We start from the raw sequence: 22,165 nt of genomic DNA, 5'->3' as shown, positions 1-22,165 counted from the left end.
AGAACTGAACACATACCAGATGCAACTCAATTGTATACAGGGCATCAGTACCATTCAAGTCCTTCTAGTTTCCTGTTGTATTAAACTTGACAGCTGAAGATCCGTTTAATAAGCACAGTTTGGTGCTACTGCAGTGATTCACAGTCACTCACATAGAAAACACAAAAGTTAGGTTTCCCTGACAGTTTCATTTGCAAACATCTAATCCCAGTGTTTACCCTCAGGTAATTTTGTTTGTTAACGGACCATACAACACTGGCAGTGACAAGGTGATGCCACGTACTGCTGCCTGCACCTATTGCAGGGGTTCACAACTCACTGAAGTGAACCCTGCAGCTGGACAAAAGGCAACAATAGTAGCATGGCTACTGGGATGGCATTGATGGAGTGATTTATTCCAGTGGGACCAGTTTTGCTGATCCATCATGTCCTGTCTAGCAGTAAAATACCTGGACAATTTTGATGAAGAGCACATCTGAAGTCATGGTCAGCTATTAAAAGCCTAATCAAGTAGCTGCAAATTTACTTGAACTTGTTTAGAATAAGTAGTTTAACAAGAACAGGGTCACATGGAAAAGCAGGTATTTGAACAACATTAACATCTATAGACAAACAATATTTTTGAAAAGCAGCTCTAACAAGTATTTTGTTTATAAATCAAACAACGCTGCCATTTGACACTACCCTGCAGGAGTAGAATCTCTGAATTTGAAAAACTGTCACCTCATGGCTGCTGAAATCACCTATTCTTACAATACAAGGTCTGACTTAAAGTATAAACGACACAATTCCACTGCTAGTGTCCACCAGATCCTTGTCCCTGTACTGCAGAGCCAGTGCAAGTGGGTTCAATGTGCCCCTTTTCCAGCCAAGGTGTCACCTGAGCACACATCCCTATGCTGCAGAATGCAGCTGCATTTGGTCCCTCACCCACCCTCAGCTCACGAACCACGGCTGCCCTGCCTGGCACAAACTGCTCCCTAGAGCTCATGGAGCTTAGTCCGGGCTGCTTCCTGTACCCGAGCCAGACTATTTATAGATAAGAAAAATATTTGGTTGACTTTTGGCACTGATACAATGTGATATCTCACAACTGACATATTCCCTTAGTAGGTAAAACACTGTCTTGGAGTTCTACCAAAGAACTCCAGTACATATTGCACGTGCTATCACATCAGTATATACATTCACATAGTAGGTAACACCCACAGCATCTAAATCCACATCTGACTGCACAGGCTTAAGTCAGAGTAAAATGATCTGAAAACAGACATTGGTGCAAAACTAAAAAAAATGAAAAAAAGAATCTTAATTATATATAAGCTGTTTAAAATACAAAGAACAAAGTAACTTGAAGATTTCACTAATTTTCAAAATTTCTTCCACTTTGTTTTCAAGAGTGAAGCCATTAAGAAAATCTGTATAACATTATTGTTTCTGTAAAGCAATATTATAAAGCAACATCTAACAACAGAAATCTCTTGAGTGTCAGATTCACCTGTTCAATTGAATTACTCCTCAAAACTCATTTAATGTATATGTCGTCTTAAATTATCGGAATCGCAAATCTTATAAAAATCTTTTATGAGAGAGACATTCCAATATGCTTAGGTCTAAATTATTATTTGACTTTGCATCAGTAATAAGGCATCCATATTCCAGGAGAGTCATCTATTCAGTTCATAATGCAATTTTGTTAAAGAAAAAGAAGAAATGAAAGCAGACAATTTCATTTGTAAAAAAGTTACATTAGAAGGGCATTAAGGCTATTCCTTAACAGTACAGTTCTGGGAATATGTAGTTAAAACCCAACTGCTCCTAATGCAGCATTTTTCTCTAAAGTGACAGAGAACACTAAAATACCGCTGCCAAAATGGTAGAGCTGGAACTATACAACCCAAACTTGTCCTTTATGTACAGATGTAACCTACCAAGTCAGTAGAACTGCAAAACTCTGTATTGTAACTAATAAAACAAGTGAAAATTTGTTTGTACTGAAACCTAGCCATTCTTTTATCTATTCAACCTGGGGACAATGGATGTACTTCTGAATGCAGTGCTCAATAAAAATTACTTGTAGATTGTGAGCAAATGATCCCTATTAGTACTTTGACCACCAACAAACTACTATTGTCATACTGTTATTGAAGCATTCCATGCTTTATTGAGACCTTTTACTCTATCAAGTTTGCACATGTGAAACAATTGTTAGTACTCATAAGTATGTCTCATTTATTATACAGCCTACAGCCTGTGTAACTAAGCTGGTGGTAATCCTGAGCACAGTAAAACAGAATGGGCAAGGGATTGCCAAAACTTCAAGAAGCTTACATTAGGCATTTCTGTTTATAAAGTACATTTCAGTGATCTGCTGCCTTTTTTCATATCCCTCCCCCTGACTATTTTATTTTTTTAATTTAGTTTTTTCGTAAGGTCTACAGACAGGTCACAGCTGAACCAAATTTTCAGCCGTCTGGCCAGAAATAATTTAAAAACATTGCAATGACATATGCTTAAAAGCAAATATAGCCACAAAAGCAAGTAAATTCGATGCCCAAGTGACTTAAAAATTGCTGCAATAAAAGGATATTAATATATTCATGGCTGTGTGTGGGAATAAAAGAGATTACACCTGAAAATCTCCTGCTACCTTATTTCCAATGGCTACACAAAAAAAAAATTTGCTGTACAATTTGACATATTATGAACCAGAAAACCCAAAGGTGGTACAATCAACCTTGGAGAAGAGCTTAAGACCTTTAACCAGGTGAAGCTCTAACCTGCCATTCTCCCTACCATGTAAATCAAATGTTACTCAGCACCATTTTCTCCCCATGCAAAGCCATTGTTATTGCTCCCACATCACCCAGACATAAAGCGGCTGATTCCTGATTCTCCCACTTGTAAGTTTTTTAACTTTGGGTCTTTCAAATCATAAGACCAAAAGGTCAAGCAAAATGTGGTTATTTGTAATATACATAAGAGTAACTACTTGGAGCTATCATTTATTTGTATAGGTTTTGGACATGGAAGATGCTGGAGAAGTGTTAAGTACTGCTAAGACAAGCACTGCCTGATCACTTCTGGCAATCATCAAGGCTAACTGATGCAGGGGAAACTCATCTTAATGCAGGTAGCCCTGCAAGCATGATTTTAATTTATATCAGGACAAATTATGCATCTATGAATATATTAATAAAACCAGCACTGTGTCTTTCAGAAGGAATGAAAAAATTCATGTATAAATTATTAAGAATTACCTAGATTAAAACTGACTGTGTTGCAAAAAAGTAAGGTTTTAAATTGTCTGGGACAAAACAAATGATGTTATAAATTACAGAGCCATGGTTTCTTTAAAATGCAATCTCAATTATGGACTTATTTCAGACCGTGTTAAAGGCACATTTCTCTTAATGAACTGCCAGTTCTGTTCATGTTAATCTTTTTCTCTGCACATCAATATTTTTGTTCTGACTGATGACAAATTTTTTCTTCTTTAATCCACACCTTTCCCAGTTAACCTTTAATATCTACACAGCTGATTATTTCCTGTGTAAAATAAATCTGCATAACTATTAACACACTAATGACATTAAAATAATTTTAAAACTTGGCATAATTTTTTCACTATATAATACAGTATGTTCTCTTAAATAAGGAAACATAAAACAAAATCATAATCAGACCAAGAAAAAAAGATAGAGAGTACTGTGGGAGCTACCTAGAGGCCTATATTCAAAGGGAAAATGTTCTCATATAAAACAGACAGAACACCATCACATGAGTGAATAAGGCCTTTTTCAAATGAAACAATATTTGTTTTAAATACATCTACAGATTCATATGGATGGATGGATGGATGGATGGATGGATGGATGGATGGATGGATGGATGGATGGATGGATGGATGTCTTTTGTACAGACAGCAGATCACAGTTCTCCAAGTCTTTTGTGCCACTCTCACATTACAGTCTAGTTCACACTTAAGAGAACAATACAAGGCAATAAAAAAAAAAATCATGATTATCATAATAACACAGCACTGAGCTAGCAGCAGTATAGAAGACATTCAAATCCCATGTCCTTCTTAAGCACAAAATACTGAAACAGATTTTTCATCACAGTTGTTTTAATAGTGTCATAACCAACTTCCTTTATTACCCTTAATGGATAATTAAGATGCTTTCCTCCTATTTAAAGGCTTGATATAATTCTCACTTGTAACAATAGAGAATTGCATTGAACCCTAAGTAATCTGAGATGCATTTAACAGGGGACCCATTAAATGAGTCACACTAATCTCCAGGTCCTTCATGTTTTTTAAAAAATACATTTTCCTTTTCAGTCAATAAGCCTACATAGGGCTTCTCAATGGGAAGAGCTTAAGTTACAGCATCTGCTTTAGTAAAAACTGAAAAGCCTCCTATTTCAATATTTTTAATTTCAATTGTTAAAAAGCAATCAATGAAGACTGGCATAGACAAAAATTTAATAAGTGGCTCTACTTTGCATTAACAATTGGCAGAGAGAAGTTAAAGTCTTAAAGTCTTACAGTTTCTTGAATACAGTTGAACCTCCCTACAGATTTTGCAATTGTAAATTCATGTCAAAGGTATTCTTTCTTCATAGATTATGGAACCCAATTTCTGCCCATAAAAGATTCCTATTGTGTTTACTCTCACATGGTAATTTTTTAAATAGATTTAACTGTACAATTATTGTATAGTTAAATTGTTGTATTATACTACTATACTTTTATTGAGGTACGTCAATAAAACCATCATATATATAAAGCAAATTAAACGGCGATCCATGATGAGAACAACAAACCAAATAAACAGGAGAAGAAAGAAACATTACCAGCAGCACTAGACCACACCTTCTACTGCATCTTCACCTCTGAAACAATTTTTTAGCCCAAATGCCAAAAATCAGATCTACCCCTTTGCACAGCTGTTGTTTGAAATTTTCTGCCACCTACCCATTTCCCCCCTCATTTCACCACAGGTCTGGGCATCACAGCAGAAGGTCACAAGCACAGCATATGAAGCCGTTGCTCCTGGGAAGGAAAGGGAAGAATGCAGCTTTGGCTGCCCCCTGACAGCAGGCAGTTATAGCATTAGAAACTGAGAAGGAAGGTCTGGGGGTGGAGGGAAAGCCTATTATCCTCAGAAAGAAAAAATAAATAACATGGCAGCCTGCCACAAGTCTCTGTGTCCAAGGTGCCCACAGCTTTTGCAGCCAGAAACATTTATCTTTCCTCCAAGAAAAAAGATTTGAAGGTGTCATAGCTATCTATCAGCTCTGGTCCTAAGCTCTGGCCTCACTTTGCCTGGATCTAGAAAGTGTGGACAGCAAGGGCTTTTTACCCCGACTCAGTAACAGGCCATCAAGGCTGTTCCAGGACAAACACACAGAGTCTGCTCTGCTGCTCCAGCCCCAGCTGCCACTGTACACAGCAACAGCAGCTTCTGCTCTCCATGGAAAACGAGGTATTTACAGCTCATTACAAAAATAACTACTTTATGAAGTACTTTATAAAGACCTGCAAGCTTACTCCAGTTTGAGTAGTTTGGGGTTCACTTTCCAGGTTCCCACTTCCTTTTTTCCATTTTCTCACAACATTGTCACTGAAGTCATCTTCCTTTCTTGATGTTTAATACAACTAGAGTCCTCAAAGAAGCCCATTATTGTCCTTCCTGAGGGGTAAAAGAACCAATTCTTCAGATTTCAAAGGCTGCTATCAAAAAGGAACAGGCTGCACCTGGAGTAACAGCAACCTCCCACAGGTATATGGGAAAGAAATGTCTTTTCTTTCCATGTTCAGCGCAGACAGAGTGTTAGAGAGGTCTGTGGACCTATGCTTGGGGTAAAGTGGTTTTCTTTACCAGCAACAGCCTCTGATAACCAGCACCCAGACAGCTTCTAGCCCATCTCTAGACACTGCAGAAGGGCTGCTGTGGAGGGCAGGAGCTGTGCTGGGCCAGCTGCCTCAGAGGTGACCGGGCAGCTCCTACAACTCACCCCAAATGGCTCCAATGCTCCTTAAAGCCAGGCAACCAAAGGGAGCCAGCCTATGTAACTAGAGGCATTCTCAGAGGAATTTTGCTAATGATTTCATCAAGCTTCACCAACAATATAATACCAGCTCTTTGGGCACTGAGATAACTTCTTATATCAGCATCTCCAAGAACTGATACTCTGTGGAACATTTACACGGGAAAACATTGCAGTTATCTATGCAAGCAATCTTTTATGCTATTCAATTTTCATATGAATTTTATACAGTACATTATAAAGAAACCCTTATGGGATTCTTACTGTGAAGAAAAAAAAAAAACTACTTTTTTTTCAACTTGTCAACATTGTTTTAGAAACTTTAACAGTAAGCTATACAGGAATAACCTTGTCCTTCATGACATACCCCTGTCATGCTCTCCACAGAAAAATCTATATGGAAATGCATGGAAACATCCTCTCAATACTCAGCTGCAGTTTTAAACTGCAACTTTTTGAGTATAATTCCCTTTATTTTAATCCTCAAGTCTCTTTGCTCCTGCTATCTATTATTAATCATGCTATGTATCTAGAAGGATGCATGGTTGAATCACACTGACTTGATTCTTTTACTACACATCAGAAGACTTTATATTAACAAAATTCCAAAAGCTTAAGGCAGGACTTTCACCATAATACAGACCGCCTGCAGATCCTTACTCATCCAGAGATCCCCTAAGACAACAAAAAGCAGATGGGAAAAGCTTCAGGGTCAGTGTTATTTGAGAGACTAAAGGAAAGACATTTTCATGAAGATGTCATGCTGGTTTTCCTCTCAAAAGCCCATTCCCACAGATGAGAAAGAGCAACTCTCATACTACAGAAACAAGCATTAAAGTACTAAGTTCCTAATGCTCCTTGTCACTCACCTTGCAACACTGGAATTTGTTGGTAGTGTTACTGCAGTTTAAAGATATTTTTTTTTAAAGGACTAAATTACCAAAAAATGGGGCAGGGATTGGGATGGAGGGGAAGAATGTATTCAAGTATTTTCTAAATTTTTCTATTTAGAAAATGATCAATCATCAAGCTTTCCTATCCTTGCAAATTATACTCAAGCTAACAATACTTCTAGACCTGTCGTTCCATACTTTGAAATTGTACTTTGCACCTGTGTGCCTGTTGTGTAGGTACTTGAACTAGGCAGTTGCCTACATAGTTTATACATCCTGTCTGGGAGTCATAGCACAGAGAAAAAGGCAGTATACATACTAAAAAGAATGGCATATAATTAAAGGTCCTTGCACTTACAATAACTGCACAATCCAAAACAGAGACTAAACAGGTTTTCAAACTTCACATTCACCCTCTTCAAGCAGCTTATTTCTGATGCAGGTCTGATGAAAGGGAAAGGCAGCTGCAGGGAAGATTCACAAATAAGAAATTCCCTGAGTAGCAAACCCCAGCATCAGGTATATCATCTCAGAGGTGAAGCAGGCCAAGGGCCCTACTAGTGACTTGGCCGGTTTCTCTCACAGCCTCAGAAGTGCTTCTACTGTGTCACATGCTAATCAAGTCTAAATATTTTGTTCTTGACACACATGACCTGATGATATTCTCAGTGCATTGAATGGTGATATCACCTCAAATCTATGTAAATCTTTCATCAGAAAATATCTAATAACAAGTATAACTATGTATTTTTCAACCCAGAAAGCAAAAGACTATTTTAATGAAAGAATATGTAAGAGTAATTGTGCTGTGATCAGAATTACGGTCCACATTGTTCTTGGAGGTGACAGAATATTAGATTTCTAGAGCCTCTTTTCAGAGAATATGAAACAAGGCAGGAAAAGAGTAAATCCTTCCTGTAAAGTCCCACACAGAAGGTGGGACTCACCTCCTACCAGATTAATGTCAGCTATTTAGGGACATGGTGCTGGAGTTTATTAAGTATGATAATCTGCATGCAAACATAATTGATTAGCCAGTCTTTATTTATATCAGCATATACAGTAACTAAATACCAATCTCCAATCATTGAGAAACAAAACAAAACAAGCATGGTATTTATTTAGTGAGTCACAGAACCACACAAGAAGGAGAATTTACCTAGTTCAATCTGCCAGATTGCTCAAGGTTTAGTCCAGTAAGGGAAGCAAACAGAGATTTCATAACATCTCTGGGCTGCTCCAGTGCTGAAGTACTTTCAAACCAAACATATCCTTCCTTATATCCAGCTGTGTTTCAGCTTATGACCATTATCCCTCATCCTCCCACTGTGACCCAAGAGCACCACCATGCTCTTGGTAACCAGCTCTTAAGGTACTGTGAGACTGCAGAGCTCCTCATTTCATTACAGAAGGCAAGCCCATAGATCAAACACAATTTGCCTGGACTAAAACTGCCAAACACTTTCTTCACACCTACAAGAAGCCTCACTCCATTATTTTCTATAGGATAGTGGCTGACAAAGCTGCAGTACTCCAGACCTTCCTTCTTGCCCTTCTTGCAAATGGATAAAACAACAACCTTTCTCCAGTTATTGGGAACATCCCTCAATCTACAGTCTGTCAAAGATCACAGAGAGCAGCCTGACAATGACATCAGTTGGCTTTCCCAGTACACTCAGGCACATGGTGTGATTCTTGGGTTTGCCCTGGGCAAGGCCAGAAGTTGGACTCTATGATGCTTATAGGCCCCTTCCTGAGGTCAGACTGACAGGCCTGTAGTTCCCCAGATCCTCATTCCAACCCTTCTTGTAGATGGGTATCACGTTTGCTAACCTCCAATCATCTGGGACCTCCCTAGCTAATCAGGAGCGCAGATAAATTATGGAGAGTGGCTTGATGAGCTCTTCTGCCAGCTCCTTCAAAACTCTCCCATGAATCCCATCTGGGCCCATAGACTTGTGAGTCAGAATGGCACAGGAGGTTACTAACTACTTCCTCCTGGATTGCAGGGGCTCTGTTCTGCTCCCTGTTCCGGCCTACCAGCTGAGAGGGTTGGTGCCCCTGAGGATTACTAGTCTTTCTGTTGAAGGCTGAATTTCTTATGGCATTAGTCATTAGAGGTTTAAAATACTTTATTTCTACTTAAGACTGACATATGGAGGAGAAATAAACAAACTCATAGACAGCCAAATTCACACCACAGGATCCAAAACCATTCTTCCACTTCATTCCATAAGAATTCCTAATATACTTTACTTTCCTCTGGAATTTTAATTAGATTTTAAAAAGAATGCAGGTATAGTGTTCAAGGACTATTTTTCACAGAAACAATTACTCAAGATGTAGTCTCCTCTATTATATATTCTCAATAAAGCCATTTCTTATAGCTCATCCATTTTTAATTTGATAAAGCCTCTATTTTCTGTTCTGCCTTTTCATTTGACCGCTGAGTCTTCTCATAAATGCTCATTTCCTAGCAGCTAGAGCATAATGAACAGAAAAGCAAACCACTGTTCATCTGAACAAAGACACTCCCACACAGTGAAGTATGTATGTCTGGGAGCCCTGCTATAGAAAAACACATGCCCACAGTTACTCAAAGATTCCACTTCAGCCGCAGTGCAATGCACTGGCAGACATGAATAGCCTTTCTTTTACCTTGTTTATTCAAGAACTATGATCCACTAGCCTGCTTTAATGTATTTGATATCCTACAGTGAAGAGATTAAATAAGCCTGACGCCAAATGAAAAACTGCAGACATGGTGCTGGTTTTTTGGGTAAATTTATGAAACCAAAATCTGAAGGTCTTGCCCTTAGAGACTAAAGGGCCTTTGCTCTAGGATTTTACATTTATTATGCTAGCAAAGTCAATCCTATCTCTAGCAGACACTGATTTCTTGATAGGTTCTCTCCTGTCTTGAGTGCATTTGAAAGCAAAGCAACCATCTTTCTAATTTTCACACTGCTCCTCACATAATTAATCAAGTATACAATCTAAACTGACTTCCCTTCCAAGCACATTATTGCAAATCAGTCATTTGTGGGAGAAAAACATAAAGAGAAATAGGACTGTATTTTACATCTTGTTTAAGAAGAGTCTTTCATACTGGGAAGGTGGAAGATGGCCTATAAAAATACAGCATTTAAATAAGTAAATATGCACAGGGGTGCATGAAGAGCACACAGGTGTGCTCTCATTTCTTATGCTCCAAATGAAAGAGGTCATGACCTTTCAGACTTTAACCTCAACACTTCTAATTTTTCATCTTGGTTCTCAGAACAGTTTTATCTCATCTGGTTTTCAGTTTTATGAGGTCATGAGCCATGAAAGAAAATCTAGCTTTAAAAAAAAAAGGAGATATATACTCTTCTGTCCGTGTATAAGAGTAGATTACACAGATGTTTCTGTTATGTCAAGGTAAACTTAAATGGGAAAAAATATCTTCTGCACAACATTATACATTCATGTCTGTACCACTGTGTATTTCTTTCTGGTTGTACTTACACATTTCTAGTCTCTCTATCAAAACCATGCACAATGGTCAACCTTAATGTCCTGCCAACACAAAGCTATGAAAATCCTGCCTTTTGTGTCATCACTGGGCTATTTAGCCTGGTGCTACAATGAGGCAACAATTCATTAGAAGTGATAGATAGTGACATTTCCAACTACAGCAAGGTAGGAACAATTGTCCCACCCTGTCCTCTGCTCTGCGGCAACACCAGGCAACACAACCAAACAGAATCAACTTGTGTCTGAGTTGGACTTTTCATTCATTGGTTCCCACCTCCAGCAATGCATTTAATAGTGCTGGTAAAAGAAGGTTGGTTTTTTTTTGGTTTTTTTTCCTTAAAAACACAGCAAAAAATTTGCACCCTCCCTCTCCACATCCACACAAGCCATAGAGCTTCACCAACGCACCCCTACACCAGAGGAAACATTTTACATACAAAAGAGTTTGTGCGATCTTTTATGGTTTCCAGCATCCACCAAAGCTAGAGAACCATTGTTACAATCTCCTGAAAAATGTATAATACGAGGATACTTGGAAGTCAGATTAGTTCATAAGGTTCTATACATATAAATGATACAACAAAACTATTAAACAGCACAACACCTTCAACAGAGAGTTAACTCATATTTCACTGCAAGAACACTGAATGATACACCTGTTTCATATCCTTAAGAGATGAAGCCTCATAGTGAAATGCAACATGCAGGAATGGGGTTTTAAGCATTTATTTCAAAAAACAGCAAGTTTTGAAAAATGACAGCAAAGAATCATATGTAAACCAGGAGACAAGTGCTTCTAATACTATTTCTCTAATTGCCTTAAAATTCAAAGGCCAATCAAGTCCTTGTGGACTGTGTCCACCTCAAGTCCTGTTCCCTTCTCCAGCATAGCAAATACACACTGAGCTGTTAATTGCAGTAACACTAATTAAAAGACAAAACCTCATGACTACATTAACAGTGAAATTGCCAATTAGCACACAAGGCTTCCTCATTACTGCTGCTGCATGAAATGTGAAGCATGATGTGGATAGCAGTCATAAAATAAAAGACATTTTTAAAAAGCCAATAGGTCACATTTTCAGCTTACTTCAAAAGTACTGCTGGAATCAGTAACTGAGAAGCTGACCTACAGGAAAGAAAGAAATTCCTACAACCTTTTGTGAAAACCAATAAAGAAAAATATTGCCATTTTCCACATCTGCATTCACAATGGTTTTCAGAGGAAAGAGTTCTTGCCTTGGTGTAGCCACTAGAATACACTTAAAAATTTAAAAATAAGCCAAAGGCTAAGATTTCAGCGGATAATTTATCCTGACTTTATACTCCATGTAAGGCTTCCCTAGAAAGAACTAATGGATACTGAAAGCAATCCGTGATCCTAGTGTCCTTTATTCTACAGAAGGAACACTTATTCTTGTGTCCTTCAGTCTATTTCAATGACCATTTAATGAAAGTTAATCCAGACCTCACAACCCTAGAGCTGCTTCCATAAAGTGATTGTGCTTTTCATAAAATCTGTATTTCCTCAGGTCTCTCTATCTTTTTTCTTTTTTTTTTTTTTTTAAGGTTTTCTTTAATTCTAATTCACAGGTCTCATGGTAAATAAAATGGAAACACTTTCAGCAATATCTTCCTTGAGAGAACTGGAGTAGGTATTTGTTTTTCACTTGCTCCCTTTTAATCAAGCATTTTGTTGACCATAATCAATTTCTTCACTCAGGAGAAAAATGTGCAATTATCTACAATGAAGAAGGTGTGTCTAAGGAATAGGGTGGGGGGGAAGAGAAATCAATGGAACCATCTGTCTGACAATCCTACAACATTATAAGATACTTGTAATTAACTGCTTGCCTACCAAAGTCTGCCAGCTTTAACTCCCCCGTGTCACTGATCAGAAGGTTCTGTGGTTTCAGGTCCCTGTGCAAAATGTAACGCTGGTGGATGTAAGACAGTCCTCGCAGCAACTGAAATAAAAATAACTGAAAAAGAGGGGGACAAAAAATGACCTCTGTTAATATTTTGCATATAACCACAGGTGATTTCTTCACGATATGCAGGGTGCTTGCACATTGAGGTAACATTGTGTCAGAATTCCTCCCAAACTGGCTAATTCCCACCCAAATTTAACACAATGAAATTTCCACCTGAAATATACTTACTTTGCAAGGACTAAACCCAGCCTCCAAGCCCTGCTATGTCAAAGATTCAATTTTACTTCTTTAAAAAGAACAAGAGCAATATAACCATGTGCAGAAAGCTTGGTTTCTACCAAATTATAATTATATTCCATTTACCCATATGGCCTTAGAGATTAGGTGGTAGCCTGAAGACAGATGTGTATCTTCACTAATTATAGGAAACAACAGCACAGAGTGGATAGGGATGGGGAGATAAGGCTGGGGGATGGAACACTGAAGCTAAAACAAAGAAAAAATTAATAGTATAACAATAATGCCCATGTACCCAAGGAAATCTGCAAGTAAATAGATTTTATCCTTCGAAGTCTATTTTAATGGGAGTTTCTTATGTATTTTTCATTAGGAAATAATAACTCTCACTGAGCCTAAAGACAACTTTTGAAACCTACTTGCAATAGTCTTTAAGGTAATTTTAGATAGAAACCTAATTCACCATCTCCTGGTTTCTTAGAGTCCTTCCCTGGACTCTATAAATACTTACTCCTAAATCTAAGCATTACTATTGTGTACTCTGTAATTTACAATTATGAACAAAGAGCTGGATGAAGAAGGTCCTTTGTCCTCCCCTTTTCATCTCCCACATGCATCATTCTCCCACATCTTTCAGACACTTGCTGTGAAGGGCTGTGTTAACAGTCATGGATTTTGTCAATACAAAGGGTGAATGAACTCCCAGGAGTTTTCTCTGCAGTTTTGAAGAACCTATCTCAATGTAGAGAGACCCTTCCTTTCGCCTGATATATTTTAAGAAATACTTCAGTTTCTAAATGTGAACACAAAAATCTCCTCCAAGCTAAACACGGAGGATGCAAGAGCAGGTATGGACTTCGTGCCTCACAGCTCAGAGGACAGCAGAACATGCTCTCTAGGAAGATGTGGAAACCACACCAAAGATTGGGGAAAAGTCAACGCAGGCACACGAGAATTTCTAATTAACTTGCAACACAAGCATCCTATTCAGTGATTACTGAAGTGAAGAGACATTATAAAAAGGGTTACAAAATCTGATTATAGAAGAGAATAAAGGCTGACATGAAAGAAACAGAAATGTCATGTTACTGAAGGTGAAATGAATTTAATTGCATTTCATTTTTTCCCTGAGTGCAGACACAATGCACTCTATGTTTAGCTATTTAGCCAGGGCACAAAGAGCCATATCAATCACCTTCTTGCCAGGGTAGGGTCTAACAACGTGCTGAGGAAACCTAAGAGCAAAATACAGGAACAAAGAATAGCAGGAAAGTCATAAGTAACATACACATTCCTTTTTGAATTGTGGTTAAAGTGGAATTCATGGTACATAAAAACTATTTTAATAAGAGCAAGAAGCAGAAATGGCTTTCATTACAGTCTGAAAATATCAATTTAATTCTATTAAATTACTTCAAAAAAATACATTTTTTAAAATAAAAAGATGGGCAAAATAACCAGTTTGCCAGGCTAAATCAATGGCATTTAACTTCAAACACTATTTTTAAATATGCCAAGAAATTTCAATTATCATGGTAGCTTACAGCACTGTAATCTTTATAATAACTCAAAATATATGTATTAATGTCTTTCATTTGGCTTTGGTTGAAAGAGTCAAGTGATTTGACATAAAGCGCTAAAAAAAGTGCCAAACAACTTCACAGCTAAACAGACTAAACATCTGCTCTTGAGGACAGCTTTGGAATGTAGTTTTATTCCAAATTTGTAGACATGCTGTACTCATTAAGCACTTCCTCAAAAGTTAATTAATTCACTTACACCTCCTTGGAGGAAACTCATGGAAGAGAAGGGAAAAAAAAACTTCCTGAATTCATTATAGGGTAACTCAGATATTGGTTTTTTGCATTCTCTTTTTCTCTTTCCCTTTGTTTTTACATGATAATATTAAATGTGAAAAGATTTACGTTAATACAAGCCTAACATCTGGCAGCAAAGCATTCTGCAAAGCACTGGCCCTTTGTGATTGCTTGGGACAAGAAAACACCAAGGGAGGCCTCTCCATTTCCAACTGTTTCCTAGCCCACAAAAAGAAAAGATGAATTGAACACTTCTGCCCTCTCATAGTCAAGTTCACTCTCCTGATCTTGAGGAAAGCCTTCTCCAAGAAACCTGTTTTCTTTCCAGATTGTCTGCATTAACTTCTCAAGGACAAAAATAAATCCTAGATGAGGTACCATCAATTCTTAGCCATATACCCTGTCTGAAATCGACATACCTCCTATCATGGTCATACTCTCATCTTACTTGATCTTTCCACCACCTCACTCAATTCCAATCACCATGAAACCTCAGCCTGGGGTTTTTTCAGGGGGTTTTGAACAAGCAACAGAACAGCCATTTCCCATGGCCCCAGGATGGGAGCTGGAGTCAATGGCAAATTCAACATGTACTTCTACAGGTCAGTTGTGATGGTAAAATCACCACAGATTTGTAGCTCTTCAGCCTTTATGTTGGTAATTTTAATATTTGCATGGTCATACACAAGGCTGTATAGGTATTGAATAACCGGCAATAAATAAACTAAGACATCATTCACTAAGACATCATTTGTGTACAGTTTCTAGCTTATTAGTAAGAACAAAGGTTTTGATAATAAAATTAGGCTCACAAAATGCCAAAGGTCATTGTGGTGAGAGTTGAAAAAGACAGAAAACAGGACAGGGATTTGTCCCTAGAAGTCAGGTTTTCAGCAAAGCTTAATGTTAGGACTTTAAATTCACAACACTTTAAATTCAGACAAAAAAAACCTAACACTTGTGGCTTCAAGTCTCTCTTATTTCTTTCAGTCATTAAAATATACCTTTTTTACCCAACTGTTATGCAGCTCTCACTTTAATGAGCAACATATTTTAATGAAGACTTTTCACACTGTCAGCAAGAAAAATGCATGCAGGTCAAAGCTAATTCAAGGTTTATGGACTGTGATATTAAAAGAACATTAGCAGTTCTTAAAACTTACAAGAGAAAGCCCTCAAAGGAGCGAGTTAGCACCTACATAGTGTAATGCCTGGATAACCATTTGAGCTATATGCAACATTTGACCAAATGCCCGTAGTTGTTTTAAAATACAGTATTTTCTGAGAGACTCGTGGATGAACAGCCCAGCTTTCCTTGTGCTTTAATGAGTCTGGGTGAGTGCACAACCTAGAGCCTTCGATGCAGGCATACAATGGCTGCCTGGTGGCCTGCCTGCTGCAGAATGCTTCACTATCTGTTGGCCTCTGAACGAGCTTCTAAGTTAGACACTGACACAGGCTATGCAAAACAGATCTAAAGGGTGGGATTGAGAACAGCTGACACTGTCTGACTTAGGTTCAGAAAGCTCTTTCCAGTCTGAGGATGAAGGGGAATACTCATGTGCAAAGTATTCAGATGATTCCATCCAGTTGCCCTCTATTGTCAAAGACGGTAGAGAGTTTCTGGCAAAGGACATTGGGGTAAGTGAAAAGCAGAAATTCACAACATGCCTAGGGAGAATCTCCAGAAAATGTACCATTTCCACAGAGACTCTGCTGAGGTATGGAGGACCCCAATGACAGAAAGGATGCTTGCCAAGAGGACAGAATAATGATGCCTGTGGGAGCCTTTTTTAAGACTTTCTGTGATGGCAATGAGGAATTTCTAAACTATTTTCTTCATTTGAGCTCCCTTAATTCATGTTGTATTTTGGGAACAGAGGACCTGGCCCAGGATACAGAAGTAGAAAGCTACAAAAAACTTTTTAGTTTAGAGAAGATGCACAAAACTCCTGGTTCTGTTCTCTTCATAGCAAAAGTCTGCAAAAAGGCTGAGATAATCTGGAATAGGAGTTAACATTATTTCGGAAGAAAGCAGAAAGCAAATCTGAATTAATGTGTCTTTCCTTTAGCAAGCTCATACTGCTCTGTTAGTATAGCTACTTTTGAAAAATAATACACAATACCACACAGGCTTTATTATCAGCCATCACTGATTACACAAATGTTCCTGTTTGCTCTATACATCAAAGCACACTGTCTGAGTATCACACAGTCATCTGAATTCCCAAGTGCATATTCAGCCTCAATAAAATTGTATTTAGTCTTATTATGTCTTTAAATCTAAAAATACCAGTAAAAGAAACCAAACTTATGATATCCCATCTCATGCTTGCAACCAGTGAAGTTCTCCCTATCATCCAGCAGACAGTACAGACTTCTGTACATTATTGGCTATTTTAAAAACAAAAGGAGGTAATAAATCACTACAATGCCATCTCACAGCCTTGGAAATAAACACAACCAAACACATTACTCACTTCCATTTGGGTTCACTAGACTGTTCAGGAATCTTAGAATTACTTGTTTTACATTAGAAAAAAACTGCCTGGTAATATGCTCTATCACAGAAGCAAAGAGAAATGTCCCTCTGTGACTTCTGCTGGCATGTCAAAACCTCATCAAGCATAATTTTTTTTATCACTCTTGGTTTGCTATTCATTTCCCTCTTCTCAACCAGGATAATAACCATGAGATAAAATCCAACTTCTCACTTCTAACTATGACCTGGGGAAATACTGCACTTTTTAGGTCAAAGCTTCATAGACTGTTGCTTAAATTTTCAGAAGAAGTTCCAGGAACAAAGTACTGACTTGAGACAAATTTGCATCCCTATGAATAAGGAAAATCTGAATAAAAAATTATTAGCTATTTTAATCTGCAGGATTTTCAGGATCATAATATTTATCTCGTAAAAAGTTTTCTCCTATCTGCCTTCCCTGGAATCAACTGAATTCTCTCCAAAAGAATTTTAAAACAATCCACTCCAATCTACTCCACTCCAATGTTTTTATAAAGGCTTCTAACTTGCTCCTGCATTCCTTATACAAGAGTTTAGTGTTTTACCAAGGCAATGTCACACAGAAATACATATGATACAGCCACTGGAGATGTGCTTTGCATCATCACTTAAATAATGTTTACATACAGATTGTTCCACTTACTTCCAGCAGAAATGCAAAGGAAAGAGATTGGAATGTGTTAATTCACTAACTTCTATTCTCTTTGATGCTGTTTTAATCATTTTTTGTCCCCTCTGGGTACTACTACAGTCATTTGCAATGAGGAAGGTGTGCTTAATTAACTGAGTATAAAGGCACTCCCTTATGATTAGTTAGAGTTGTCTGCTAGGGTTCAGTAAGTGGAAGACTCAGGTTTTTACTTCTGAATGGCAAAATTTAAAATAAATTCAATTCAATTGAATCTGCTTTGTTACCATCCATCAGCACACTTCCATGCTGAAGTAGGTCAGAGTGGCAATTGTTGCCTCACTGATTTTAAAAATCTTTATGTTCTCCCTACAATATACATGTTTTCTTGCCCTATGTGAATCATAAAGATCATACAGACAATAAATTACAAGTGCACTTATGAAAGTGACATTCTTCTAGCATGAATTTTAACATACTAATGAAGTTTCTGCATTAACCGTTCATAGTTGTGCACATTATCAAACCATTAGGTGACAAGACTGACATGAAGTAGAGTGAAACGCTGATGCCATATTTAATGTCTGATAACTAAAAAGTCTAATTTAAATAATCAATTTTCAATGCCACATGTAAAAGACGACCTTAATTTGGCATAACATTATTCTGTCTGCTGCACACCTGCTTGTTCACTGAATGAGGAATGAAAAATAGCACCTTCTCAACCACATTAAACAGTATCACTTCCTACTTAACATATCTGCTGAAATACACTTTTAATTCAACTTCACATCAGCAGCATGACCAATTTTAGTGAGTAGGAGAGAGATTTCAAAAGCATGACATTAGTTTTGATTTGCTTCCAGCAACAATAGATAAATTTAAAAGGACTACCCACAGTAGGTTTTCACCTCAAAGTCAAAGACTGTTTTCCTCAAACCCTAGTGAGTCAGTTACATGAAAATTCACCATAGCTGGATCTACTACCACAGTTTAATTGCCTACTTCCTGTGCATCTACATCTACAGCACTCAACCTCCTGGTTGAACACCTGTGGTTACACACAGGTGCTCGCACACCACAGCTTCCCCTGCATCGTGTAACATGTCTTCATCACATGGGGATGCAGGACTGCCCATGTATTCCAACATATGCCTCCCCACAGGAAAGGGGGAACACAAACCACCTGTCCATGCCACAGATGTTGATACAATCACCCAATGGAGAGAAAACAGAAACATTCTAGGGAAGCCTACATTGTTAACACAACTGCAACCTAAAATCTAAAGCATTTTTATCCTGCTTTTCAGATATTATGCTTTTCTAACAAGCACATGAGTTTGTATCTTACTATTAATAAATGTAGCTACTGCTTAGCAAGAGGCAGTGTGCAATACTCTGCTACTGCCAAAGTTCAAGCAGCTTCACTTAAGGGCAGTAAGCCTCATATGGATACGACACAGGAGCTGCCTAATCCTTGCATGTTCTGAATGTTTCCCTACCTTTGTGCTTCAGACCACCCTAAAGCTGTAATCAGTTCAGTGATAAATATTAATGCTTACAGGAGACATCAGATGACAATTACCCTATGGCTTCAACTCAGATTATTAATTTTCACACTAGTCATTAAATGCCAAAATTACTCATCTGACAAAAACAGATTCATCATTAAAAACTGCAACCGTTCGTTAAGGACAATGTTCACAGTGCTCCAGTGTAGTGAGGAATACATGAATACCATAAATTACTAAATTCCAGAGATTTCAGATAATATCATTTAACAACCAGTGTATTTCAACATTTTTAATCCAATGTTATGGAGACCATGATTAAACTCTTGGTTTAATAAATAAAGTATCTTTTTCATATCTGGCGCTTTTTAACTATATAGTTGTTGTAAAGTTGATTGACCTCTTCTTGAACATTTAGCACAGAAAAATGTTGCAGCATCCCATTATGTGTCACTAATTACTATCTAATAAAGTATTTTTAAAATATCTTTTTAAAGTTTTTATACAAACTAATTATATTTTTTGCTGAAATATAAGCATATTTTTACAGAGATTATTGGGCTGCCCTAGGAATCTTAGTACCCAAATCCCAACCCAGCATTTTGCCATACACCCTGACTCAGTATTGCAATGACAAAAAACATTTTAAAATATTCTGGTGGGGGTAGGGCTCAGTGAGTTGAGATTTTGCTTCAAAAATATCCATCCACTATGCCCAGAAGACTGCTGTACCCTGCTTCCTATGAGAAAGGAAGGCTCAAAATTGAGATAGGTAAGAGCTGAAGTCTTGAAGACTCCTGGGAGAAGGCTGAATATTCTTGTTGCCTGCATGCAAAGCTCAACAAGAGGGTCTGCCTATTTCTTCTTAGCACTTTTTGGCCCTAGGAAGTGAAAAGGTGCCCAGGGAGAACAAATCAGTGCAGCAATATCAGATAGAATAAGAACAAACTGGAAGTTCCTTCCCCCTCTGGTCATAGCAGACTACAGGAGGCTTCCAAGTTGCCCGAAGTAAAAGATTTTGAGAGCAATTAAGAGATAGGGACAGTTTTTGTCTGGTTGACAACAAGTCTGTTGTCATTCAGACTGGTTTTCCTGGATTAAGGAACAGGGGGTCAGATGCAAGTGTCTTTTTATATGGCCAAAGATGAGGGTTTTTTTCTGTCAAATGCTCATGCAAATCAACATTACCTCTAACACTGCAAGTAGAAGAAAAAAGGCAGAGAGAAAAAATTGTGGACATTTTTCTCAAAATACTCAGCTATCTCAAGGCAGCACCACTAATTAAGAAGCAAGTCAGCTTTCATTAATAGATTTATTTTTAAGGCAGGGATGCAAACAAGAAATGCAGGCATGACAGATGCATGCCTTTGCTCCACTTATTCTACCAGTAATAGGAGTTACAGTAAACAAACTCAACTATAAAATAAATGCATCAAGGCATAAAGATGAATTTATGTGCATCACTGGGAATGTAGTAATGTGAAGTAAAAGACAAAGTTAAAATAAAGATGATATTTCAAATCTTAGAATAAGCTAAGAACAGTTATATTTTCAAAGGACACGCTGAAATGCACAAATAAAAATAGACTTAAATTATGAATTCACAAAAACAGAGCCATTTATGGACAACTGATAACAAAGGCTCAGGAGAACCAAGAAGGTAAGACAAAAGACTAGTGGAAATAGCACAGACAGAAAGGGACATAAATCAAAATGAAGATCATAACAAAAAAAAAATATCACTGGTAGGGTCAGCTAGTTGCTCTGACCCATTAGAGTTCCTGCTGTAGGAAGCAATCCAGATGTTCCAGCATGAACTATCTCTAAAAGCTGCAACATCTGTAGGAAAGACAGCCAGGAGTACAGATTTCAGTAGTCTGTGCCAGGAAGAACAGCACAGGGAGAGTAAGGAGCAAATCTTGCACCTCAGTTTGCAATAGCACATTTTGCAGCTTGGCAAGCACCACATGGTACACATATAAATCAATTCCTATTTCCAGTCATGGACAAGGCTGCAGTAATAGCTTCCAGCAGAAACATAATTATATGTGGGGCCATGTATTTAAGATTTATTGCTTTCCCTCAATTGTGGAAAAACTGAGAAAGACATCTTTTAAACCAGACAAGAGAAGATGAGGCCATGTGTACTACACAGGGAATTATTAACTGATTACCCTTTTCCTCAACATCTCTAACTATAACACTGTACACAGCATATGAATACATAATTATATATAAATGCAAGTTTGTTAGCTACCAAAGACATAAATAATAGTATATTTGGACCTAATGGATTTTGTAGAATATATGGACTGAAACAACTGCTTTATGCCAATTTCCCTTCAAGCTGATGAAAATGTTTCAGGTACCTAACTGTGTTTATATCATCAGAATGACTGGTTTAACATTACTGAGGACAGGCATTTTTAAATCAATATCTCAGCATCACACACAAATTCCTTGAAGGGTTTAAAGACTGATGTTATTTGTAAAACTTGCACCTCCACCCACAAATTACAAAATCTTGAAATTATATAGATGTCAATACAGACATACTAATAAAAATGCTAAACCTAACACTCGTTTGATTTGCCTAAGCATACTGTCCCTGGACTTCTATAACTGCCAGCTGAGACATTCTTCTTTATACTTTCACATACTTATAATATCCCGTTCAGTCTATTTAAAATAGTTAAATCACAGCAAATAGCCTATTTAAAACCACAAAGAAAGGCAATGTCAAGCACAGTACCTGAGGGGACAACAATATGTATGTCCATCAAAGTAATTTAGATTTTTATTCTATATATGAGTCTTCATTTAAAAGTAAGCCCTGAGGGAACAGGCATTGTCTTTATCTTGCAAATACAGGGAAAATTCAGAAATATAGTTAAGCTGAAGACATCCTATAGAAGGCAAGATGTTATTTGTGTCTGCCTTCCTATAAAATACTGTTTAACAGGAGCTACTGTACATATTCTTTGGAAAAAGAAAGATGTGTGCTTATGTGGGTTTGTATTTATAATAACTGGCAAGAAGCCAGAAAGGAAT

The 22,165-nt window shown here is 37.6% G+C and overlaps 1 protein-coding gene across 9 annotated transcripts in view; it reads right to left on the bottom strand.

Annotated features, from left to right (window-relative positions):
• CDK14 (cyclin dependent kinase 14) overlaps positions 1 to 22,165 on the bottom strand; it is a 399,376-nt gene that overhangs the window by 226,248 nt on the left and 150,963 nt on the right. For all 9 annotated transcript variants that reach the window (XR_012054498.1, XM_072925517.1, XM_041714407.2 and 6 more), the window contains one exon: positions 12,325 to 12,448. Coding sequence is in view for 8 of the 9 variants with exons in the window: in XM_072925517.1 (XP_072781618.1) it covers positions 12,325 to 12,448 (124 nt within the window). In the remaining variant the exon portion in view is untranslated. The remainder of the gene's footprint in view (positions 1 to 12,324; positions 12,449 to 22,165) is intronic.

Source organism: Taeniopygia guttata, chromosome 2 (assembly GCF_048771995.1).
Source record: "Taeniopygia guttata chromosome 2, bTaeGut7.mat, whole genome shotgun sequence".
In the NCBI taxonomy this organism is placed as follows: Eukaryota; Metazoa; Chordata; class Aves; order Passeriformes; family Estrildidae; genus Taeniopygia; species Taeniopygia guttata.
This window is presented reverse-complemented; position numbering and strand designations above follow the sequence as displayed.